This window comes from Manis javanica, chromosome 11, assembly GCF_040802235.1.
Source record: "Manis javanica isolate MJ-LG chromosome 11, MJ_LKY, whole genome shotgun sequence".
Classification (NCBI taxonomy): domain Eukaryota; kingdom Metazoa; phylum Chordata; class Mammalia; order Pholidota; family Manidae; genus Manis; species Manis javanica.
In genome coordinates, this window is record NC_133166.1 from 71238037 (window position 1) to 71264888 (window position 26852).

The window sequence follows — 26852 nt, forward strand, 5'->3', positions numbered from 1 at the left end:
ACAATCAGGTCAAATATGAATATTCATTTGATTTTTATACTTGATTTATATGTGGATCCCACATTTCTCCCTTTATTATTATTATTATTATTTTTTTTTTTTTAATAAAATGCTGAAGTGGTCGGTAGATGCAAGATAAAGGTAGAAAACATAGTTTAGTGTTGTAAGAGAGCAAATGTAGATGATTGGGTGTGTGCCTGTAGACTATGTGTTAATCCAAGCTAGACAAGGGCAATAAAACATCCACGGATGCAGAGGATTTCTCTCAAAATAGGGGGGGTGAGGTTCTAAGCCTCACCTCTGTTGATCCCCAATTTCTCACCTGATGGCCCCCCTGCGACTGTGCCTGTCTTAGGTTGTTCCTCCCTTGAGGAATCTTACCTGTCTCTGGCTAACCAGTCATCTTCCAGGGCCATACAGGGAGATGTAAAGTTGGTAAGTGAGAGAGAAGCCATATTGTTTGAAAAGGTTAGCTTATCACTTCTTTGCAGTTTTATGCCCTGTGGCTTCTATGCCCAGCATTTGTCTGAGGTATCTTTACCACTTGGAGGAATTATGATACTTGGTAAATTCGATATGAGGCACGAAATCTATTTAAGGGTTGTAATTAGGAAGGAAGAAGAAAAGCTATAGAGGTAGCAGACGGAAGAAAACATGGGAGGATTGATTATTTCTTTGACATATCTTCTTGTAGAGTAACTTAAGCATGTATAGGTTTTAAACTATTGCACACACACATTAAATTGCACACACACATTAACATAATAGGAATACAGTTACATAACCAAAGCAGATCTATAATTACCATCTCCAGTGAAGCCAAGAAAACCATTTAGGCACCCTAGGCATTTGTGAAAATTTGTCTGTGATATGATGGATATTGTCCAACTGTACTTGAACAGTCTGAGAGAAGTCAGACAAATAAAACAACCCATTCCTGGGAACTGTTCACATCCCATATGTTCTTTTAACAGTAGATAGTCTGTAGTTGTAAGATTTTGGAGCGCTACAACTTGCACTTCTAATTCTTGGTTGAGTTCCAACAGTATAAATCCAGTCAAATTTGTTGTTTTACTGAAAGCACAGGCCAGCTTAGATATCTCCTTCTTCATTCCAATGGCAAGTCCAGGAACTGGTGGGATGGATGCAGCTACAACTGCATCGCCTGGATCTTTGTTGAGGTTTTTTGATGATCATCTTCTAGTATGACTCTTCCAGAGAGTGCTGATGTTGGAAGTTCTTCATATCATATTTTAGTTCATTTTCTGTGTAGCCAAATTAGGCTTTGATCCTCTGTATAAACACAAACAGACCCTTTGCCCACACTTTGATATGCCCTTTATACCATTGTAGAACTCATTGGAGGTCACCACACAGGAACTGCTTTTTTTTTTTTTTTTTAAGAGAAGGGAATATTATCAGAAAAGTGTACCTCCATAGCCGATCATCTGACACCCTTTAAGTGATCAAAATTAAGGATATTTAAAGCATGCATTAATCGTTGATTTATAGTTAGTTTTATCCTATCAGGGAGTAATCCCTGTGGGGGCTCTTTATACTTACGCATCTCGTAATTAAATGTATGATTTCATTTTTGTTCATGTCATGGGCTTCAAACATAATTTTCTTTTATTAGCTATGCCCCACTATGCCCCAAAGCATATTTAAAAATGCACTGGGTAGTAATTAGTGAAGCTGTAAGATTATATGTACATTGTTACTGTCTTTTGTAAAATTCTTTGTCACTTTAAGAGCCTTCCACAACATATTTTACTTATATAAAAACAGGGTGGGAATGTGGGTGAAATGGGTAAAGGGAGTCAAAAGGTACAAACTTCCAGTTATAAAATAAGTAAGTCATAGGGATGTAATAAATAGCATGGCAACTGTAGCTAATAATACTATAAAGCATGTTTGAAAGTCGCTAAGAGAGTAGATCTTAGAAGTTCTCATCACAAGAAAAAATATTTTCTGTGTATAGTGACAGATATTAACTAGATTTATTATGTTGAGCATTTCATAATACATACAAATATCGAATCATGTACACCTGAAACATATATAATGTTATATGTCAGTTATACCTCAATAAAATAAAAGTAGACCTCCTATCTCAAAACAAAAACCAGAAAACAGAAATCAGGTGAATCTTTCCAATATGTCCTTCTGAAAATTACTTTTCATGTGAAATGACTTTTCTTTTTCTAGTTAACCTAACCCTGCTTTATAACACTTTTGGAAACCTTATATTTTGAGTGAAATTTTGAAATATGTTAGATCATTAGTTCTCATCTTATGTCTGCTGCCTAGTAAAAGCATGCACAAGACTTCATTTTAAATGGTGGGAAAATTCAGGGAAGGCCTAGAAATATAAAGTAACTTGGACAAGTAGAAATGGAATTTTGTTTTAATGATCTCTGTACATAGTAATGAAATGCAAGGAGAACTTTTAATTGAGTTGGTAATACTTATTTTGTCCCTTGCTGATTTTTTTTTTTAGTTGAAGTATCATTGATATTCAATCTTATATTGGCTTAAAGTATACAACGCAGTGGTTCAACAGTTACCCATATTATTAAATGCTCACCCCCAATAGTGCAGTTACTATCTGTCAACATAGGAAGATGTTACAGAATCATTGACTATATTCTCCATGCTGCACTTCCACGCCTGTGATCAACTTATATTATGATTGAGAATTTTTGTGCTCCTTTATCACCCTCACTCTCTACACCCGCCCACCCCAACCCCTCCCACGTGATAACCACCAGTCACTTCTCAGTGTCTGTGAGTCTACTGCTATTTCATTCATTCAGTTTTGCTTTGTTTTTATATTCCACAAATAAGTGAAATCTTATGTTATTTGTCATTTTCTGCCTGGCTTATTTCACTGAGCATAATCCCCTCAAGATCTGTTCATGTTGTTGCAAATGGCAGGGTATTTTTTAATGGCTGAATATTCCATGGTGTATATATACCACACCTTTTTTATACATTCATCTATTGATGGACACTTAGGTTGCTTCCAAATCTTGGCTATTGTAAATCATTTAAACATAGGGATGCATATATCTTTTCAACTCAGGGATTTTCTTTTCTTCAGGTAGATTCCTAGAGGTGGAATTACTGGGTCAAATGGTATTTCTATTCTTAGTTTTTGAAGAACCTCTGTAATGCTTTCCATGGTGGCTGTACCAATCAACATTCCCACCAACAGTGTAGGAGTGTTCCCAGCTAATGATGTTTTAGTAATTCCTTCGTTAGAAAAATAAAATTAAGATGTGATATCTTAGTGTGTTTCATACTAGTAATTTATGGTCTTTACTAGTAATTTATGGTAATTATGTCAGGCTCTTTTGGGGCTTTTTGCTGGAATTTATGTGTTTGAGTAAATGAAGCATCACTATTTCTAATTATTTTCAATCAGTCATTATTTTATTGATCTGTTAAAATTCTGCAGTTTGTTTTAAAGTGTCATTATAATATTTCTCTTGTTAATTTAACTTCTGTTATCTTGCCTGTCATTGCTTAATCTTTGTGTCCTTTACTTAATCAAGGTTAATTAACAGTTACAATGAAATCTTTCTTTTCAGTGAAAGTTTGTTGTGTTTCTTTCCTCTGAGGAAGTCAAAGTACAATACAAATTATTGATACAACACACTTTTTAAAATACCTTTAAAAAAAAAGATAACTAGAAAGGAACTTAACAGGAAATGTGCAAGAACCAGATGAGGAAATGGGAAAACATACATGATCTTTGATAAGAAAATTCAACCCTCTAACATAATCTATAAATTAAAATCAGTCCCAATAAAAATATTAATAGGCCTTTTTTTTTAACTAGATGAATAGTTCTAAAATTCACATTCATGAGAGGAGAAATCAAGCAGAAAGATCCAGGAAAATTGTTAAGAAGCAAAGTAATGAAGAGAGACTACATTTATCAGATATTAGGATAGATTATAAAAACAATCATAATTAAAATAGTGTGGTAGTAGTGCATGACTAGAAAGATGGATTTGAAAAGAAAGTCTGATAGAATCACAGATGTCTATAGGAATTTAATACATATTAACAGTGGTTACATCTGAGTACATGGGTTTTAAGGGGGTTAAATTATTTATTTAATGGATATTATGATCACTCTGTAGCAATCTAGAGAGGAAAAAAGCTGTCTTACCTTACATAGGAAAATTTTGAAAAGAATCAAAGATTTATTTTAAAAATTGAAGAAACTGCTAGAGGAACCTTTTTTTTTCCCCATGTAATGGTACAAAATGCAAATGCTGACTTGACATATATTCACATACAACTTTCTCTACTCAACAGATTGGTGAATCCAAAGGAAATGCTATAATCACTTTGTGGAACATACTGTATCAGTATTTCAGAAGTTTATTCCAACCCATTTTTGTCTTAGACTCTAAAACATCTTCATTTTGTTACTGAATGAGTTGGAGAAGGGCTTTTTAACAGGCCTCAAAGTTGAAGCCATGAAAGTAAACAATGTCTAAAATGTGCAGGATTAAGCAACCAAGTGTCCCTGAGGCTTTGGGGAAACTTGCACTCTTACTTGCTTCTGATGGGAATATAAAAAATGGTGCAACTGCTTTGGAAAATGATTTTTTGAGAGAAGTTTTAGGTTCGCAACAAAATTGCAAAAGAGAAATAGAGATTTCCCATTTACCCGCTGTACATTTTCTTTGGTGATATTTGGCTTCTTTGGTTTCCTAAAAGGCTAAACGTACACTGACCATATGACCCAGCCATTCCACTCCTAGGTATTTAGTTACGAGAAATGAAAGCATATGTTTATACAAAGACTTATACCCAAATGTTCGTAACAGTTTTGTTCTGATAGCCAAAAATGGAAACAAGCCAAATGTCCACCAACAAGTGAGTGAATAAACAAATTGTGACACATCCTAGGAATAGACTACTGTTCTCTGATAAAAGGGATTGACTGCTGGTACATGCAACAACTGGATGAATCCTAGAATAATTATGCCGAGTGAAAGTCTCACAAGACAGTTCATATTAGAGATCTCATTTATATAAAATTTAAGATGTAAACATAATGACAGAAGCCTAGTGATTGTGTGAGAAGTGTGGGTATAGAAATGGGAGGAATGCAAGAAGAGATAATGAAGTGGCACAAGGAAACTGAGGGGCGATTTATGTCTTTATACACTCATTATCTTGACTGTGGTGATAGTTTTATGGATATATATTTTATGGCATGAAAGCTATGTTCAAGTACCTTTGGTTCATCCTAAAATTTGAAAACAGAAGTAAGACAGGCCCAAAAGATAGGACTAAATTCGGTATTCATACTTCAAGGCAGGAAGCGTGATTCAAAGTTTACACAGTAGCAAGTCTCATGTTTAATTCTATATTAGTATGCTCACTGGGTCACAGGGAAAATATGTTCTTCTGAATAGAATATTGAAATTGAACTTTGTCCTTAAGAGATACCCTGGGATCCAAAGCAATTTTGTCAAAGGATGGTGAACAAATCCTCCTGCTTTATAGGAAGGGATAAGGTAGACTTCCTTATATATCTTTGAGTCTTGCAAGGTTCTGTTTTTAAAAAGATAGAAATGTAGTTTACTTTAAAGAGAAACAGTTACTATTTCTAAGTACCCATTTTTTAAATACAGAACTCAAAAGAATGAAAGGAATAAAGGGAACAGTGAGATGGATGAAATTTTTGTATAGGATAGTTATCAGTTTATATGATTTTTATAATTTATTCTAGATGTTCTTCTGCATTTTTTGAGGAAGAGAGATCAGCATTAAAACAGAAACGGCAGAAAATAAGGCTTTTACAACAAAGGAAAGTTGCAGATGTTTCACAGTTCAAAGATCTACCAGATGAAATTCCTTTGCCCCTGGTTATTGGAACCAAAGTTACAGGTAAGTGAAGATAAGCTTATTACTATTTTGACTTGTAATTTTTCTCCAATATAATCTCTAGTAGAGAAATGGCTTTTAAATTTAGATAGCTTAAACTGTAGTTATATGGCAATATACTGTTGAGGTTATTGTTTGTTCATCTGTGAAGGTTGGCTTTTAAAAGTAATTGGAAAAAAGTGTACTTGCTCAAAGCCATGTGTATTACACCATGAACTAAAGTAAACTGCCAGGAAGGTGAAATTTAAATGCATTGGAATAAGAATAGCTATATATTGTTTACATTTTTGAAAATTGAAATTATTCTTTTTTTTGCTTCCACCTCATTTATTTTCCTGAGTAACCAGTTTTATCTGGTTGGTTCACAAACATCATTGTTTTTGTGACCTTTAGGTCTGGAATGGTCCATTTTTAATGACTGAATGAAACTGAATTCTTCAATAGTTAGTTTGCTCAAAATTTTGTTGAAGGGTGTAAATTCCATCAGTTTGTAGATGTGATTCCATGTATTCCTTGTGATCTATATGCAGGCAGAAATTTCTTGGGTCAGACAAAGAAATTAACAAAAAAGAAAAATAAAGATGATTTTTAGGTTTAACTTAAAAACTTCTGCTCATTAAAAGCCAGCATTAGAAAATAAATAGGCAGCCATATACTGGGAAAAAATATTTCCAAAACACATATCTGGAAAAAGACTTAATCTAGAAAATATAAACAACTCTAACAGTAATAAAAAGATAAATAATCTAATTTTAGAAACAGACAAAACACTTGAGTAGACACTTCCTAAAAGAAGATATATGAATGGCCAGTAAGCACATGAGAAAGTCTTCAACATCTTTAGGCATCAGGGAAATACAAATTAAAAGCATAATGAAACCACTGCACACACCAAAATGGCTAAAATTAAAACAACTGGTGTCCTTAAATGTTGTCAAGGATGTGGAGCCACCATAATTCCCCATAATGTTGGGGAAATTATAAAATGGCTTTGGAGAAAAAAATGGCATTTGTTACATAATTAAACATATGCCTGCCCTGTGATCCAGCAGTTCTGCTCCATAGTGTTTACTTAAGAGAAGTATGTATCCACAGAGGATACATACAAGAATGCTCATAGCATCTTTGTTCATAATTTTATAGCTAAAACCTAGAATCAGCAATAAGACAATGGAGAAATGTAACATGATATTTTCTTTGATGGAATACAAATCAATAAAAAGGAACTAACTACTGACATATATTAGACTATATGCTGGGCAAAATAAGCTGAAAACTAAAGAATGCCTATTGTATGGTTCCATTAATATGAAATTATAAAACAAGCCAAAATAATTTAACAGTGGAAAAATCTAATCAGAAAAGTGGTTGCTTCTGAAGAAGGGATCGACTGGAAGGGAACTTTCTGAAATGGCAGGAATAGTCTCAAACTTCATAAAGATATGTTTTAAATGGATATATTCATTTGCCAAAACTTTTAGAATAAGACACTCATATTTTCATTTCACTGTATGTAAATTTTATCTAGAAAGGAAAAATATCATAAACAAAATTCTATATTCCTTACTGTGAAAAAATTTTTAGTAAGCAAGGAATAACAGATTCTTCCTCAAAAACAACAAAAGGAACTTAAAAAGTAACTATGTTAGGGATTTTGCAGGAGGAATAAAGGTGTGTAAAAAGTGACAGGACTAGGGCATAGCCAAGATGGCAGCGTGAGTAGAGCAGCAGAAATCTCATCCCAAAAACATATATATTCTTGAAAATACAACAAATACAACATCCCTAAAAGAGAGACCAGAAGATAAAGGACAACAGCCAGGCTACATCTACACCTGTGAGAACCCAGCACCTCGCGAACAGGGTAAGATACAAGCCGCATCCCGGCAGGACCTGAGCACCCCTCACCCCAGCTCCTGGTGGGAGGAGAAGAGTCGGAGTGGGAAGGGGGAGGGAGCCCAGGACTCCTAAACACCCAGCCCTAGGCATCTGCACCAGAATGCAGACACAGTGCGTGGGGTGCTGGATACTAGGAAAACGGGACAGTAAAACCTGTGAGTGGGTCCCACAGCCAGTGCCCCTGGGACAAAGGAAAGCGAGTGCTTTTTGAAAGACTTAAACGAACAGGGACCCAACAGCTGGACGGAAAAGTCCCGGGACACATAGCCTAGCAACTGGGAATCCCAGGGAACTCCGGGCGCCCTAACCCTTGGGCAGCAGCGCAACTCGGAGGCTCCTCATGGAGACAAACAGCCTCCCACTGGTTTCCCCTCCGATGCTGCTCCACCATAGCGTAGCAGCAGCCTGAGGCTGGCCATGCCCACAGCAGCAGAGTAGAGATTCTTTCACAGCAGCCAGGCAAGAATTAGAAACCCATTAGGCTATCATTAGACTTCTCAACAGAAACCTTACAGGCCAGAAGAGAATGGCATGATATATTTAATGCAATGAAACAGAAGGGCCTTGAACCAAGAATACTGTATCCAGCATTATGATTTAAATATGAAGGAGGAATTAAACAATTCCCAGACAAGCAAAAGTTGAGGGAATTTGCCTCCCACAAACCACCTCTACAGGGTATTTTAGAGGGACTGCTCTAGATGGGAGCACTCCTAAGGCTAAACAGATGTCACCAGAGAAAATAAAATCACAGCAAAGGAAGCAGAACAACCAAATACTAACTAAAGGCAAAAAATAAAATCAACTACCCACAAAAGCAGTTAAAGGAAACACAAAAGAACACAGAATAAAACACCTAACATATAAAGAATGGAGAAGGAGGAAAAAGAAGGGAGAGAAATAAAGAATCACCAGACAGTGTCTATAATAGCTGAATAAGCGAGTTAAGTTAGACAGTAAGACACTAAAGAAGCTAACCTTGAACCTTTGTTAATCACGAATCTAAAGCCTGCAATGGCAATAAGTACATATCTTTCAATAATCACCCTAAATGTAAATAGACTGAATGCACCAATCAAAAGACACAGAGTAATAGAATGGATAAAAAAGCAAGACCCATCTATATGCTGCTTACAAAAGACCCATCTCAAACCCAAAGACATGTACAGACTAAAAGTCAAGGGATGGAAAAAGATATTCCATACAAATAACAAGGAGGAAAAAGCAGGTGCTGCAGGACTAGTGTCAGACAAAATAGATTTCAAAACAAAGAAAGTAACAAGAGATAAAGAAGGAAATTACATAATGATAAAGGGCTCACTCCAACAAGAGGATAGAACCACTATAAATATATATGCACCAAACACAGGAGCTCCACCATATGTGAAGTAAATACTAACAGAACTAAAGGAGGAATGCAATATACTCATTTTAGGAGACTTCAACACACCACTCACTCCAAAGGATAGATCCCTGAGACAGAAAATAAGTAAGGACACAGAGGCACTGAACAACACACTAGAACAGATGGACCTAATAGACATCTATAGAATTCTGTATTCAAAAGTAACAGGATACACATTCTTCTCAAGTGCACATGGAACATTCTCCAGAATAGACAACATACTAGGCCACAAAAAGAGCCTCAGTAAATTCCAAAAGATTGAAATTCTACCAACCAACTTTTCAGACCACAAAGGAATAAAACTAGAACTAAACTGTACAAAGAAAGCAAAAAGGCCCACAAACACATGCAGGCTTAACAACATGCTCCTAAATAATCAATGGATCAATGACCAAATTAAAATAGAGATCAAGCAATATATGGAAACAAGGACAACAACAACACAAAGCCCCAACCTCTGTGGGACACAGCAAAAGCAGTCTTAAGAGGAAAGTATATAGCAATCCAGGCATATTTAAAGAAGGAAGAACAATCCCAAATGAATAGTCTAATGTCACAATTATAGAAATTGGAAAAAGAAGAACAAATGAGGCCTAAAGTCAGCAGAAGGAGGGACATAATAAAGATCAGAGAAGAAATAAATAAAATTGAGAAGAATAAAACAATAGAAAAAATCAATGAAACCAAGAGCTGGTTCTTTGAGAAAATAAACAAAATACATAAGCCTCTAGCCAGACTTATTAAGAGAAAAAGAGAATCAACACACATCAAAAGAATCAGAAGTGAGAAAGGAAAAAATCACAGTGGACCCCAAAGAAATACAAAGAATTATTAGAGAATACTATGAAAACCTATATGCTAACAAACTGGAAAACCTAGAAGAAATGGACAACTTCTTAGAAAAATACAACCTTCCAAGGCTGACCAAGGAAGACACACAAAATCTAAACAAACCAATTACCAGCAACGAAATTGAAGCAGTAATCAAAAACTACCCAGGAACAAAACCCCAGGCCAGATGGATTTACCTCAGAATTTTATGAGACATACAGAGAATACATAATACCCATTCTCCTTAAAGTTTTCCAAAAAATAGAAGAGGAGGGGGATACTCCCAAACTCATTCTATGAAGCCAACATCACCCTAATACCAAAACCAGGCAAAGACCCCACCAAAAAAGAAAATTACAGACCAATATCCCTGATGAACGTAGATGCAAAAATACTCAATAAAATATTAGCAAACCAAATTCAAAAATACATCAAAAGGATCATACACCATGACCAAGTGGGATTCATCCCAGGGATGCAAGGATGGTACAACATTCGAAAATCCATCAATATCATCCACCACATAAACAAAAAGAAAGACAAAAACCACATGATCATTTCCATAGATGCTGAAAAAGCATTTGACAAAAGTCAACATCCATTCATAACAAAAACTCTCAGCAAAATGGTATAGAGGGCAAGTACCTCAACATAATAAAGGCCATGTATGATAAACCCACAGCCAATATCATACTGAACAGCGAGAAGCTGAAAGCTTTTCCTCTGAGATGTTGAACAAGACAGATGCCCACTCTTCCCGCTGTTATTCAACATAGTACTGAAGGTCCTAGCCACGGCAATTAGGCAAAACAAAAAAATACAAGGAATCCAGATTGGTAAAGAAGAAATTAAACTGTCACTATTTGCAGATGACATGATATTGTACATAAAAAACCCTAAAGACTCCACTCCAAAACGAATAGAACTGATATCGGAATACAGCAAAGTTGCAGGATACAAAATAAACACACAGAAATATTTGGCTTTCCTATACACTAACCATGAACTAATAGAGAAATCAGGAAAACAATTCCATTCACAACTGAATCAAAAAGAATAAAATACCTAGGAATAAACCTAACCAAGGAAGTGAAAGACCTATACCCTGAGAAATATAAGACACTCGTAAGATAAATTAAGCAGGACACTAGCAAATGGAAACTCATCCCATGCTCTTGGCTAGGAAGAATTAATAATGTCAAAATGGCCATCCTGCCCAAAGCAATATACAGATTTGATGCAATCCCTATCAAATTACCAACAACATTCTTCAACAAACTGGAACAAATAGTTCAAAAATTCGTATGGAAACACCAAAGACCCTGAATAGCCAAAGCACTCCTGAGAAGGAAGAATAAAGTTGGGGGGTATCTCGCTCCCCAACTTCAAGCTCTACTACAAAGTCACAGTAATCAAGACAATTTGGTACTGGCACAAGAAGAGACCAGTGGAACAGAATGTAGACTCCAGACATTAACCCAAACATATATGGTCAATTAACATATGATAAAGTAGCAATGGACTACAATGGGGAAATGACAGACTGTTCAACCGATGGTACTGGCAAAACTGAACCGCTACATGTAAGAGAATGAAACTGGATTACTGTCTAACCCCATACAGAAAAGTAAATTCAAAATGGATCAAAGACCTGAATGTAAGTCATGAAACCATAAAACTCCTAGGAAAAGCATAGCCAAAAATCTCTTGGGCATAAACACGAGCGACTTCTTTATGAACATATCTCCCTGGGCAAGGGAATCAAAAGCAAAAATGAACAAGTGGGACTTTATCAAGCTGAAAAGCTTCTGTACAGCAAAGGACACCATCAATAGAACAAAAAGGTACCCTACAGTATGGGAGAATATATTTATAAACGACAGATCCAATAAAGGGTTGACATCCAAAATATATAAAGAGCTTGTACACCTCAACAAACAAAAAGCAAATAATCCAATTAGAAAATGGGCATAGGAGCTGAACAGACAGTTCTCCAAAGAAGAAATTGAGATAGTCAACATACATATGGAAAGATGCTCCACATCGCTAGTCATCAGAGAAATGCAAATTAAAACCACAATGAGATATCACCTCACACCAGTAAAGATCACCACCATCCAAAAGACAAACAACAGCAAATGTTGGCAAGGATGTAGAGAAAGGGGAACCCTCCTACACTGCTGGTAGGAATGTAAATTAGCTCAAAGATAGGGGGCATTACGATTAGCATGTATAATGTAGGGGGGAGGATGGGGAGGGCTGTGCAACACAGTGAAGACAAGTAGTGATTCTACAGCATCTTACTAGGCTGATGGACAGTGACTGTAATGGGGGTGTGGAGGGGACTTGGTGAAGGGGGGACCGTAGTAAACATAATGTTCTTCATGTAATTGTAGATTAATGATAACAAAATTTAAAAAAACATTGAATGAAGAGACACTGAAAAAAAAAGTGACTGGACTTTGTAAATGATTCTTAGGCACACGGTAAAGAGCATGAGTTCTGACAAACACCAAGGTACTCAAAATAATGGAAAATTTGAATAGTGGAGAAGTTCTGGGGAAATGTCTAGACATGATACTTTAGCCACATTGTACATGAATAGTTCTAGAACTAGTGCTCTGTGTAGTCAGAGAAGTCAGGGTTTAAAAAGAGATTTTAAAATTCTTGGTTTGTTAAGAAGTTGTAAGAATTTGAACTGTCCTTACAAGTAATACAGGTTATCTAAGTCAAAGGGGTAGAGGGAAAAGAAATTGTCAAGGAGATGTGAAAGCTGTGGTTTATAGATATAAATGTAGAAGAAAGATTTGACAGTGCTAGTTACCCAAACTCTGAATCCTATCCCATAGCCAAGGCTCTCACCAGTAATCTTTAATGCTGTCCCTTGATGTTTGTAATGAAATTACTTTCCAGACTTGGATTTTTTTTGGATGCCATTAGGTATGTTTGTTCACCAGATTCCCAGCAAATCCTCTGTTATGCTTGAAAAAGTGCATCTTTTACTTACACAGTGCATTTGACCTTACACACATTCAAAGAAGTAGAGTAACCATATAATTTACACCCAGTTGGGCATATTTTGAGAGTAAAAGAGGAGGGGCTGTTAATAAATAAACTAGGATAATGGATGTAAATGAACATTGACCTGGGCTAATCAGGAAACAAGGATTTATGGTTACCCTACTTAAAGGATATTTCATTTTTCTTATAAAATAATCTTAAAGCCTTAAAATGTTTTTTTCTGACTTTCCTGAACTTGGCATTCTGACCTGGAGTCTGTTTTTTTTCCCCCTGAGTAATCATGTATACTAATGTAGGTTGCCACTTTTGTTTTTGCTTTTGTAGCTTTGCATTGTGAACACAACTTATCCAATACAGAAATGGCTGTTAAGGAGAAGTCTACATTAGAGACAAAGAAGTTTAAACCAAAATATTTTTTAAAGTCTTTGAACCAGTTAAGTAAAACTGAATAGAATTTAGTCATCACTTGAACAGATTAGATATCCCTGTAGTAACAGGGTCGCCTGACTTATACTTCAAATACAGATCTGTGGAAGAGAGACATAAATGCCATCCATAGATAATCTATTAAAAATGTGGAAATTGATTTACAAAACTGATATAGAAAAAAAGATGAGAATATATTCATATATGACATATCCGATAAGGGGTTGACCTCCAAATTATATAAAGAGCTCACGCACCTCAACAAACAAAAAGAAAATAATCCAATTAAAAAATGGGCAGAGGAGATGAACAGACACTTCTCCAAAGAAGAAATTCAGAGCCAACAGACACATGAAAAGATGCTCCACATCACTAATTATCAGAGAAATGCAAATTAAAACCACAGTGAAATATCACCTCACAGCAGTTAGGATGGCCACCATCCAAAAGACAAACAACAACAAATGTTGGCGAGGATATGGAGAAAGGGGAACCCTTCTACACTGCTGGTGGGAATAGTTCAGCCATTGGGGAAAGCAGTATGGAGGTTCCTCAAAAACTCAAAATAGAAATACCATTTGACCCAGGAATTCCACTCCTAGGAATTTACCTTAAGAATGGTACTTGTCTTTCTCCACCTGGCTTATTTCGCTGAGCATAATACCCTCTAGCTCCATCCATGTTGTTGCAAATGGTAGGATCTGTTTTTTTCTTATGGCTGAGTAATATTCCATTGTGTATATGTACCACATCTTCTTTCTCCATTCTCCATTCATCTACTGATGGACATTTAGGTTGCTTCCATATCTTAGCTATTGTAAATAGTGCAGCATCTTACTACACTGATGGACAGTGACTGTGAAGGAGTATGTGGGGGAGACTTGGTGAAGGGGCGAGCCTAGTAAACATAATGTTCTTCATGTAATTATAGATTAACGATACCAAAATTAAAAAATTAAAAAAAAAAAGAATGCAGGAGCCCAGTTTTTAAAAAGACATATGCACCCCTATGTTTATTGCAGCACTATTTACAATAGCCAAGAAATGGAAGCAACCTAAGTGTCCATCAGTAGATGAATGGATAAAGATGTGGTACATATACACAATGGAATTTTATTCAGCCATAAGAAGAAAACAAATCCTACCATTTACAACAACATGCATGGAGCTAGAGGGTATTATGCTCAGTGAAATAAGCCAGGTGGAGAAAGACAAGTATCAAATGATTTCACTCATCTGTGGAGTATAAGAACAAAGGAAAAACTGAAGGAACAAAACAGCAGCAGACTCACAGAACCCAGGAATAGACTAACAGTCACCAAAGGGAAAGGGACTGGGGAGGATAGGTGGGAAGGGAGGGATAAAGGGGAAAAGGGGCATTACGATTAGCACACATAATGTAGCAGGGGGACACGTGGGAAAGGCAGTATATACAGAGAAGACAAGTAATGATTCTATAGCATCTTACTACACTAATGGACAGTGACAGTAGTGGGGTATGTGGGGGGGACTTGATAATAGGGGAGTCTAGTAACCATAGTGTTGTTTAAGTAATTGTACATTAATGATACCAAAATGAAAAATAAATAAAAATAAAACCCACAGAAGTGTAGAAAGTGACTATCCCTTAAAGTGTTTTTTTTGGTATCAGTAATATACAAACACATGAGAAGCATTGTGGTTATTGTTACCATGGCTTATCTTTTTCCATCCTTTTACTTTCAACCTGATTGTGTCTTTGACACTAAAGTTTGTTGAGGTGCATGAGCTCTTTATATAATGTGGCAAACACTGATGTTTTGGCTCAGTTTTTTTGTTTTTTTGTTTTTGTTTTTTTGCATGGCAGGATTTTTTTTGGGGGGGGTATCATTAATGTACAATTACATGAGCAACATTCTGGTTACTCGATTTCCCCCATTATCAAGTCCCCACTACATACCCCATTACAGTCACTGTCCATCAGCATAGTAAGATGCTATAGAGTCACTACCTGTCTTCTCTGTGCTATACTGCCTTCCCCATGCCCCACCCTACATTATGTGTGCTAATCATAATGCTCCTTATTCCCCTTCTCCTTCCCTGCCCACCCAATCCCTCAGTCCCATTCTTTTTGGCAACTGTTAGTCCATTGGGTTCTGTGAGTCTGCTGCTGTTTTGTTCCTTCAGTTTTTTCTTTGTTCTTATCCTCCACAGATGAGTGAAATCATTTGGTACTTGTCTTTCTCTGCCTAGCTTATTTCACTGAGCATGATGTCCTCTAGCTCCATCCATGTTGTTGCAAATGGTAGGATTTGTTTTCTTCTTATGAAAGAAATAATATTCCATTGTGTATATGTACCACATCTTTTTTATTCATTTATCTATTGATGGACACTTAAGTTGCTTCCATTTCTTGCCTATTATAAATAGTGCTGCAATAAACATAGGGGTGCATATGTCTTTTTGAATCTGATAACTTGTTTTCTTTGGGTAAATTCCAAGGAGTGGGATTCCAGGATCAACTGGTATTTCAATTTTTAGTTTGTTGAGGAACCTCCACACTGCTTTCCACAATGGTTGACCTAGTTTACATTTCCACCAGCAGTGTAGGAGGGTTCCCCTTTCTCCACATCCTAACCAGCATTTGTTGTTCCTAGTGTTTTCTATGTTGGCCATCCTAACTGGAGTGAGGTAATACCTCATTATGGTTTTAATTTGCATTTCTCTGATAATTAGCAATGAGGAGCATCTTTTCATGTTCCTGTTGGCCATCTGAATTTCTTCTTTGAAGAAGTATCTGTTCATATCCTCTGCCCATTTTTTAATAGGGTTATTGGCTTTTTGGGTGTTGAGGCATGTGGTTTTTTTATATATTTTGGATGTTAACCCTTTGTTGGATATGTCATTTACAAATATATTTTCCCATACTGCACGATGCCTTTTTGTTCTGCTGATGGTGTCCTTTGCTGTATGTTTTTAGCATGATGTAGTCCTATTCGTTCATTTTTGCTTTTGTTTCCCTTGCCCAAGGAGATGGGTTCAAGAAAAAGTTTCTCATGTGTATATTCAAGAGATTTTTGCCTATGTTTTCTTCTACGAGTTTTATGGTTTCATGACTTACATTCAGGTCTTTGATCCATTTTGAGTTTACTTTTGTGTATGGGGTTCAACAATAATCCAATTTCATTCTCTTATATGCAGTTGTCCAGTTTTGCCAACACCAGTTGTTGAAGAGGCTGTCATTTCCCCATTGCATATCCATGGCTCCTTTATTGTATATTAACTGACCATATATGTTTGGGTTTATATCTGGGCTCTGTAGTCTGTTCCAGTGGTCTATGGGTCTGTTCTTGTGTCAGCACAAAATTATCTTGATTACTGTAGCTTTGTAATAGAGCCTGAAGTTGGGGAATGTAATCCCCACCCCCCACCCCCAGCCCCACTTTATTATTCCTTCTCAGGGTTGCTTTAGCTATTCATGGTCTTTGTGGTTCCATATGAATTTTAGAATGATTTGCTCTAGTTCATTAGAGAATGCTGTTGGTAATTTGATAGGGATTGCATTGAACCTGTAGATTGCCTTAGGCAGGATGGCCATTTTGACAATACCAATTTTCCCTATCCATGAGCATGGGATGTGTTTCCATGTATTGGTATCTTCTTTAATTTCTCTCATGAGTGTCTTGTAGTTTTCATACTATAGGTCTTTCACCTCCCTGGCTATGTCTACTCCTAGATATTTTATTCTTTTTGATGCAATTGTGAATGGAATTGTTTTCCTCACGTCTCCCTCTGCCAATTCATCGTTAGTCTATAGGAATGCAACAAATTTCTGTGTGTTAATTTTGTGTCCTTCAACTTTGCTGAAGTCAGGTATTAGATCTAGTAGTTTTAGAGTGGATTCTTTAGGGTTTTTTATGTACTGTATCATGTCATCTGCAAACAGGGACAGTTTAACTTCTTTGCCAACCTGGATACTTTGTATCCCTTTGTGTTGTCTGATTGCCATGCCTACGACCTCCAGAACTATGTTGAATAAAAGTGGAGAGAGTGGGCATCCTTGTCTTGTTCCTGATCTTACTCTGCTCAGTCTTTAAATTCCTATATTTGTTTTTAAGTTTGGCTTCCTAAGTGTCAGCCCTGTCTGTGTAACTAAGTGGTTAATGACTTGGGCAGAATTTATGCTTGAACTTCTTATTCCAGACGGGCCTCCACTTGGTCTGTGTGTGAGTTGGGAAACACATACGAAGTTGCTGTCAGTTTTGAAGTGATCGTTAGATTTTACTTTTTACCAGATTCTCTTAGTCTTCACCACCCCATTCACATAGGTTTCCAGTTAGCCAGGGACTTATGGAGTGCTTATTTTAGCCCTTTTGTGGCTCCCTAGTTTCCACAATCTTTCTCTTAAATTTCAGTCTATTCCACCAGTCACCTCAGTCATGGTTACACCTTGGGCTTACAAAGCTGTGGCTTTTCTTATTCTCTCCTGATTGAGTTCACCACTTTTAACTGGCAGAGTTACAAGCTTTACCCACTGGTCTACATCAGGTTTGCCCCCTTTGGCAATAACACAGCTGTTTTTCAGGACCTGCTATACACTAGTAAAACCATTCTCACCAAACAAGTTGGTGGTGATCATGGAAGTGTGAATAGCCTCATGCAAAAAAGACCACTGACTTCCCTTGTCCTTAATTGAAGCTCTGCCAGTTTTTAAGCAGTAATTGTTGTGTCAAAGAACCAAGAATATTTTAGTCTCCTGCAACTGAGGGTTTTTTTTTGTTTTTTCATATCTTTAATGTACAATTACATGTGCAACATTATGGTTAGTAGACATTATCAAGTCCCCAACACATACCCCATTATAGTCACTGTCCATCAGCATAGAAAGATGCTATAGAATGACTACTTGTCTTCTCTGTGTTGCACTGCCCTCCCCTTGCCCCCTCCCCCTACACCATGTGTGCTAATCATAATGCCCCCTTTTCCCCCTTATTCCTGCCTTCCCACCCATCCTCCCCAGTCCCTCTCCCTTTGGTAACTGTGAGTCCATTCTTGGGTTCTGTGAGTCTGCTGCTGTTTTGTTCCTTCAGTTTTTCTTGTTCTTATATTCCACAAATGAGTGAAATCATTTGGTACTTGTCTTTCTCTGCCTGGCTTATTTCACTGAGCATAATACCCTCTAGCTCCGTCCATGTTGTTGTAAATGGTAGGATTTGTTTTCTTCTTATGGCTGAATCAAATTCCATTGTGTATATGTACCACATCTTCTTTATCCATTCATCTACTGATGGACACTTAGGTTGCTTCCATTTCTTGGCTATTGTAAATAGTGCAGCGATAAACACAGGGGTGCATCTCTGTCTTTTTCAAACTCTGGGCTGCTGTATTCTTAGGGTAAATTCCTAGAAGTGGAATTCCTGTGTGAAATGGTATGTCTATTTTGAGCTTTTTGAGGAACCTCCATACTGCTTTCCACAATGCTTCAACTAATTTACATTCCTACCAGCAGTGTAGGAGGGTTCTCCTTTCTCCACATCCTCGCCAGCATTTGTTGTTGTTTGTCTTTTGAATGGTGGCCATCCTAACTGGTGTGAGGTGGTATCTCATTGTGGTTTAAATTTGCATTTCTCTGATGATTAGCGATGTGGAGCATCTTTTCATTTGCCTGTTGGCCATCTGAATTTCTTCTTTGAAGAACTGTCTGTTCATCTCCTCTGCCCATTTTTTAATTGGATTATTTGCTTTTTGTTTGTTGAGGTGCGTGAGCTCTTTATATATTTTGGATGTCAACCCTTTATTGGATATGTCATTAATGAATATATTTTCCCATACTGTAGGATGCCTCTTTGTTCTATTGATGGTGTCCTTTGCTGTACAGAAGCTTTTCAGCTTGATATAGTCCCACTTGTTCATTTTTGCTTTTGTTTCCCTTGCCCGAGGAGATATTTCATGAAGATGTTGCTCATGTTTATGTCCAAGAGAGTTTTGCCTATGTTTTTTTCTAAGAGTTTTATGATTTCATAACTTAACATTCAGGTCTTTGATCCATTTCGAGTTTACTTTTGTGTATGGGGTTAGACAATGATCAGTTTCATTCTCTTACATGTAGCTGTCCAGTTTTGCCAACACCAACTGTTGAAGACGCTGTCATTTCTCCATTATATATCCATGGCTCCTTTATTGTATATTAATTGACCATATATGTTTGGATTAATATCTGGACTCTCTATTCTGTTTCAGTGCTCTATGTCTCTGTTCTTGTGCCAGCACCAAATTGTCTTGATTACTATGGCTTTGTAGTAGAGGAGCTTGAAGTTGGGAAGCGAGATCCCCCCTGCTTTATTCTTCCTTTTCAGGATTGCTTTGGCCATTCGGCGTCTTTTGTGGTTCCATATGAATTGTAGAACTATTCGTTCCAGTTTGCTGAAGAATGCTGTTAGTATTTTGATAGGGATTTCCTTGAATTCATAGATTGCTTTAGGCAGGATGGCCATTTTGACCATATTACTTCTTCCTATCCAAGAGCATGGGATGAATTTCCACTTGTTAGTGTCATACTTGATTTCTTTTAAGAGTGTCTTATAGTTTTCAGGGTATAGGTCTTTCACTTCCTTGGTTAGGTTTATTCCTAGGTATTTTATTCTTTCTGATGCAATTGTGAATGTAATTGTTTTCCTGATTTTTCTGCTAGTTCATCGTTACTCTATAGGAATGCAACAGATTTCTGTGTATTAATTTTGTATCCTGCAACTTTGCTGAATTCAGATATTGTAGTAGTTTTAGAGTGGATTCTTTAGGGTTTTTTATGTACAATATTATGTCATCTGCAAATAGTGACATTTTGACTACTTCTTTACCTATCTGGATGCCTTGTATTTTTTTGTTTTCTCTGATTGCCGTGGCTAGGACCTCCAGTACTATGTTGAATAAAAGTGGGGAGAGTGGGCATCCCTGCCTTCTTCCCAATCTTAAGTGAAAAGCTTTCAGCTTCTTGCTCTTAAGTATGATGTTGGCTGTGGGTTTGTCAAATATGGCCTTTCTTATGTTGAGGTACTTGTCCTCTATACCCATTTTGTTGAGAGTTTTTATCATGAATGGATGTTGAATTTTGTTGAATGCTTTTTTAGCATCTATGGAGATGATGGTGTGGTTTTTGTCCTTTTTGTTGATGTGTGTGTTGAAAGATTTTCAAATGTGGTACCATCCTTGCATCCCTGAGATGAGTGCCACTTGATCATGGTGTATGATCCTCTTGATGTATTTTTGAGTTCAGTTTGCTAGCATTTTGTTGTGTATTTTTGTATCTATGTTCATTAGGGATATTGGTTGGTGATTCTCTCTTTTGGTGGGATCTTTACCTGGTTTTGATATTAGAGTAATGCTGGCTTCACAGAATGAGTTTGGATGTATTCCCTCCTCTTCTATTTTTTGAAAATCTTTAAGGAGAATGGGTATTATGTCTTCTCTAAATGTCTGATAAAATTCAGCAGTGTATGTGTCTATCCTGAGGGCTTTGTTCTTCGGTAATTTTTTGATTACCAATTCAATTTCATTGCTGGTAATTAGTCTGTTTAGATTTTCTGTTTCTTCTTTTGTCAGTCTTGGAAGGTTGTATTTTTCTAGAAAGTTGTCCATTTCTTCTAAGTTATCCAGCTTGAAAGCATATAGATTTTGATAGTATTCTGTAGTACTTCTTTGTATTTCTGTGGTGTCTGTCATGATTTTTCCTTTCTCATTTCTGATTCTATTTATGTGTTTAGATTCCCTTTTTCTCTTAACAAGTCTGGCTAGGGGTTTATCTATTTTGTTTATTTTCTCAAAGAACCAGCTCTTGGTTTCACTAATTTTTTCTATTGTTTTGTTCTCAATTTTATTTATTTCTTCTCTTATCTTTATTATGTCCCTCCTTCTGCTGACTTTGGTCGCATTTGTTCTTCTTTTTCCAGTTTCAATAATTGTTACTTTAGACTATTCATTTGGGATTGTTCTTCCTTCTTTAAATAGGCCCAGATTGCTATATACTTCCCTCTTAGAACTGCATTAGCTGCATCTCACAGAAGTTGGGGCTTTATGCTGTTGTTGTCATTTCTCTCATATATTGCCTGATCTCTGTTTTAATTTGGTCATTGATTCATTGATTATTTAGGAGCATGTTGTTAAGCCTTCATATATTTGTGAGCTTTTTTGTTTTCTTTGTACAATTTATTTCTAGTTTTATACCTTTGTGATGTGAGAAATTGGTTGGTAGAATTTCAATCTTTTTGAATTTACTGAGGCTCTTTTTGTGGCCTAGTATGTGGTCTATTCTGGAAAATGTTCTGTATGCACTTGAGAAGAATGTGTATCCTGCCGCTTTTGGGTGTAGAGTTCCGTAGATGTGTATTAGGTCCATCTGTTCTAGAGTGTTGCTCAGTGCTTCTGTGTCCTTACTTATTTTCTGTCTGGTGGATCTATCCTTTGGAGTGAGTGGTGTGTTGAAGTCTCCTAAAATGAATGCATTGCATTCTGTTTCCTCCTTTAGTTCTGTTAGTATTTGTTTCACATATATCTGTGCTCCTCTGTTGGGTGCATAGATATTTATAATGGTTATATCCTCTTGTTGGACTGAGCCCTCTATCATTATATAATGTCCTTTTTTATATCATTACTTTCTTTGTTTTGAAATCTATTTTGTCTGATACAAGTACTGCAAGACCTGCTTTTTTCCTCCCTATTGTTTGCATGAAATCTTTTTCCATCTCTTTGCTTTTAGTCTGTGTATGTCTTTGGGTTTGAAGTGAATTTCTTGTAGGCAGTATATAGATGGGTCTTGCTTTTTTATCCATTTTATTACTTTGTGTCTTTTGATTGGTGCATTCAGTCCATTTACATTTAGGGTGATTATCAATAGATATGTACTTATTGCCATTGCAGGCTTTGGATTTATGGTTACCAAGGGTTCAAGGGTAGCTTCTTTACTATCTAACCATTTAACTTTAACTCACTTATTAAACTTTTATAAACACAGTCTGATGATTCTTTATTTCTCTCGCTTTTTATTCTTTCTTCTCCACTCTATATATGTTAGGTGTTTTATTCTGTACTCTTTTGTGTTTCCCTTGACTGCTTTTGTGGATAGCTGATTTTATTTTTTGCCTTTAGTTAGTATTTGGTTTGTCTGCTTTCTTTGCTGTAATTTTATTTTCTCTCGTGATATCTATTTAGTCTTAGGAGTACTTCCATCTAGAGCATTCCCTTTAAAGTACCCTGTGCAGGTGGTTTTGGGGGGGAAAATTCCCTCAATTTTTTTGCTTATCTGGAAATTGGTTAATCCCTCCTTCAAATTTAAATGATAATCTTACTGGTTACAGTATTCTTAGCCAAGACCCTTCTGTTTCATTCATTAAATATATCATGCCATTCTCATCTGTCCTGTAAGGTTTCTATTGAGAAGTCTGATGATAGCCAGATGGGTTTTCCTTTGTACGTGATCTTTTTTCTCTCTCTGGCTGCCTTTAATACCCTGTTCTTGTCTTTGATCTTTGCCATTTTAATTATTATATGTCTTGGTGTTGTCTTCCTTGGGTCCCTCATGTTTGGAGTTCTGTGGGCTTCCATTGTCTGAGAGACTATTTCCTTCCCCAGCTTGGGGAAGTTTTCAGCAATTATTTCTTCAAAGACACTTTCTATCCCTTTTTCTCTCTCTTCTTCTTCTGGTTCACCTATAATGCGAATATTGTTCTGTTTGGATTGGTCACACAGTTCTCTTAATATTTTTCATTCCTAGAGATCCTTTTATCTCTCTCTGCCTCAGCTTCTCTGTATTCCTGTTCTCTGATTTCTATTCCATTAACAGTCTCTTGCACCTCATCAAGTCTGCTCTTAAGTCCTTCTATTAAGTCTTAGCTGGATGTTTCCTTGTATTTTCCCAATGTTATTTCAGACTGGCTTTAAACAATAGTGATACAAGTATTCATTTGTGTGAGAAATCCCCAAGATTACCCTCAAGTTTGGTGATTCACTAGAAAGACTCCAAATACTCAGCATGTACTCATATTAGGTTCATGGCTTATTATGGAGAAGGATACAAAGCAAAACTAGCACAGGGAAAAGGTGCATGGGGCAAAGTCCGGAGAATACCACTTGCAAGCTTCCAAGAATCCCCTCCCTGTAGTATCACACAGGACTTGCTTAATTCCTCCAGTGACAAATTGTAACAATACTTGTGAAGTGCTGTCTACCAAAGAAAGTAATTAGAGACTCAGTCCTCAAGGTTTTTATTAGGGGCTGGTCACATACACATCCTCTGGCTAGCACATACTAGAATTCCAGACTCCCCAAAGGACAGCAGGTGTGCAACAGAAACCACATTGTTTGCATAGTCTAGGCACAGTAAGCCTCCTGTACTAGTATAGGGAGAGTGGTAGCACTCTTGCAATTCAAGTTCCCATATGCCAACCTTGTAGGCCAACCTTTCTGAGGAGAGCAGTCTCAGGCTTAGGATATTATTCTTTTCTGCACAGCATCCTTGTTTTTTTGTTTGTTTTTAGTTGAACGGGTAGTGTTTCACTCATGAGTATTCCAACCCAAGTTCTGTTGACTTTTTTTGCAATTTGGAGTTTAAAACAATGATTTGAAAATATTTTTCCCTTGATTTGGAAAATAACGTGATTTCATTTGTATATCAAATTAGGGATCATCATACATAGTTTTGCTTTTTGTTTCAGAAATCTTTTGTTGTTTCTCTAACCCTAAGTAAAGTACATGCTTTTTTGAAACTATAATAGACAATGCTGTACTTTCTGTATTTTAAATTACATGCCTGTAGCAGTTTTATATTTGAGCTTTGTATCTCCCAAACATTAATGCCTTTTTGTTTCTTTTCTTAGCACGATTACGCGGTGTTCACGATGGTCTGTTCACTGGACAAATAGATGCTGTGGATACTCTTAATGCTACTTACAGAGTAACTTTCGATAGGGCAGGGCTTGGAACCCATACCATCCCTGACTATGAAGTTCTCGTAAGTGTTTCATAGTACATTTGTGTTTTATGCCTATTAAGTGTTTTAGAGATGTTACTAGAGATTACATTTTATGGTAGAGTTGATCAAATAATTGGTAAAGTTCAGGTCTAATAGATTTTCTCTTCCCAAAGAGTAATGAGCCTCATGAAACAATGCCTATTGCCGCCTTTGGGCAAAAACAGCGGCCTTCTCGATTTTTTATGACTCCACCACGGTTACATTATACCCCTCCTCTCCAGTCACCAGTTGCAGTAAGTAACATTTTTAAAATGTCATTGGTAATTTAAATGATTACTATGAATGTGAACTATGTTCTTAGGAAATACACATCTATTACTGCAACTTCAGGAGGTGCAACCATTGCATTATCAGATATTAAAATAAGTAGTTACCTCAATCAACTCTGTTCCTTTTGGTAGGATTTTTAATTATAATGGAATTTTCTCTTCATCTAAAAATAAGACACTTCCTTTTGACAGGCAATAATAAAATGATTCTCTTTTATTCACATAGGATAATGATCCTTTATTAGGACAGTCACCTTGGAGAAGTAAAATTTCTGGCTCTGACACTGAAACATTAGGTGGTTTTCCAGTAGAATTCCTTATTCAAGTGGTAAGAATTGCTCTGAATATCTTGACTATTTGTTAAAAAAAAAAAACCTCAGTGTCTTTTGTGGGGTTTTGTTTTGTTTTTTAGTTTTGACTTTTTTTTTAATTAATGTTTTGTTGATATACAGTCTTATACTGGTTTCAAGTATACAGCACAGTGGTTCAGTTACCCATATTAATAAATCCTCACCTCTACTAGTGCAGTTACTATCTGTCCACATAGGAAGATTTTACAGAATTATTGGCTGTATTGTCCATGCTGTACTACCATCTCTGTGCTTAACTTATATTATGATTGAGAGATTTTGTGCCCTTTTATCCCCCTCCCTTTCCCTACCACACCCCCCAACCCCTCCCCCATGGTAACCACCAGTCACTTCTCTGTATCTGTGAGTCTAATGCTATTTTGTTTACTGTTTTGTTTTTATATTCCACAAATAAATGAAATCATATGGTATTTGTCTTTCTCTACCTGGCTTATTTCACTTAGCATAATAAGGTCCACTCATATTATCACAAATGGCAGGCTTTCTTTTTTGTGGTTGAATAACTTTCCATTTTGTATATGTATCACATCTTCTTTATCCATTTATCTATCAATGAACACTTAGGTTGCTTCCATATCTTGGCTATTATAAGTAATGTGGCAATAAACATAGGGGTGCATATATCTTTTTGAATCGGGGATTTTGTTTCCTTCGGGCAAATTCCTAGAAGTGGAATTACTGGGTCATATGATAGTTAAAATAGAACTATTTTTAGTTTTTTGCGGAACCTCCATACTGCTTTCCACAGTGGCTGCACTAGTTTACATTCCCACCAACAGTCCACGAGGGTTCCCTTTTCTTCACATTCTTGTGAGCACTTGTTGTATTTCTTGTCTTTTGGATTAGTGGCCATTCTGACTGGTGTGAGGTGATATCTCATTGTGGTTTTTAATTTGCATTTCCCAGTGATTAGCAGTGTGGAGCATTTTTTCATGTGCATGTTGACCATCTCTGTTTCTTCTTTGGAAAAATGTCTGTCTTTTATGTTTTTAAAGTTGACAATTTTTCCAGTACCAAGGATTTTTTTACATTTTTTTAGTTCATTATGTTGGTTTTAAGAATGCTGATTTTTTTGCAACAAAGCTTGAAAATAAAAATTATAACAGCCAAAAAAGATTTAGAGGTCTTTTATGGTGGGCTTTTCTTGGGTTTGGTCGTATTTTGCAGTGTTAAGGACTCTAGCATTCTAGCATATGCTCTGTGAAACTCTGAATAGTTAGCTGTTAATAATAATGCTTTTTTTAAATTAAGGTATCATTGATATGCACTTTTATGAAGGTTTCACATGAAAAACAATGTGGTTACTATATTCACCCATATTATCAAGTCCCCTCATACCCCACTGAAGTCATTGTCCATCAGTGTAGTAAGTTGCCAGAGTCACTACTTGTCTTCTCTGTGCTACACTGTCTTCCCCATGACCCGCACACACACCATGTGTACCAATCATAATGCCCCTCAATCCCCTTCCCCATTCCTCCCCTTTTGTAACTGCCAGTCCCTTCTTGGAGTCTGTGAGTCTGGTGCTGTTTTGTTCCTTCAGTTTTGCTAAGTATGAAGGCTTTTGTTTAGTAACTTCATTGCATCCTGCCATTATTAGTTCAACAGTTATGATGTGTTTACTAGCTATATGCTTAGGAGGAACTTTATTTCTTTCTGAGACTAGAAATAGCTATTAACTTGGTAATTATTTAGTGATTAAACACCAAGAAATC

At 36.5% G+C, this 26852-nt stretch overlaps 1 protein-coding gene across 8 annotated transcripts in view; it reads left to right on the forward strand.

Annotated features, from left to right (window-relative positions):
• The window catches only part of LIN9 (lin-9 DREAM MuvB core complex component), an 87371-nt gene that overhangs the window by 38029 nt on the left and 22490 nt on the right, over positions 1–26852 (forward strand). For all 8 annotated transcript variants that reach the window (XM_037008885.2, XM_037008887.2, XM_037008890.2 and 5 more), the window contains 4 exons: positions 5759–5916; positions 24343–24476; positions 24611–24730; positions 24993–25094. In XM_037008885.2, the coding sequence (XP_036864780.1) occupies positions 5759–5916; positions 24343–24476; positions 24611–24730; positions 24993–25094 (514 nt within the window). The remainder of the gene's footprint in view (positions 1–5758; positions 5917–24342; positions 24477–24610; positions 24731–24992; positions 25095–26852) is intronic.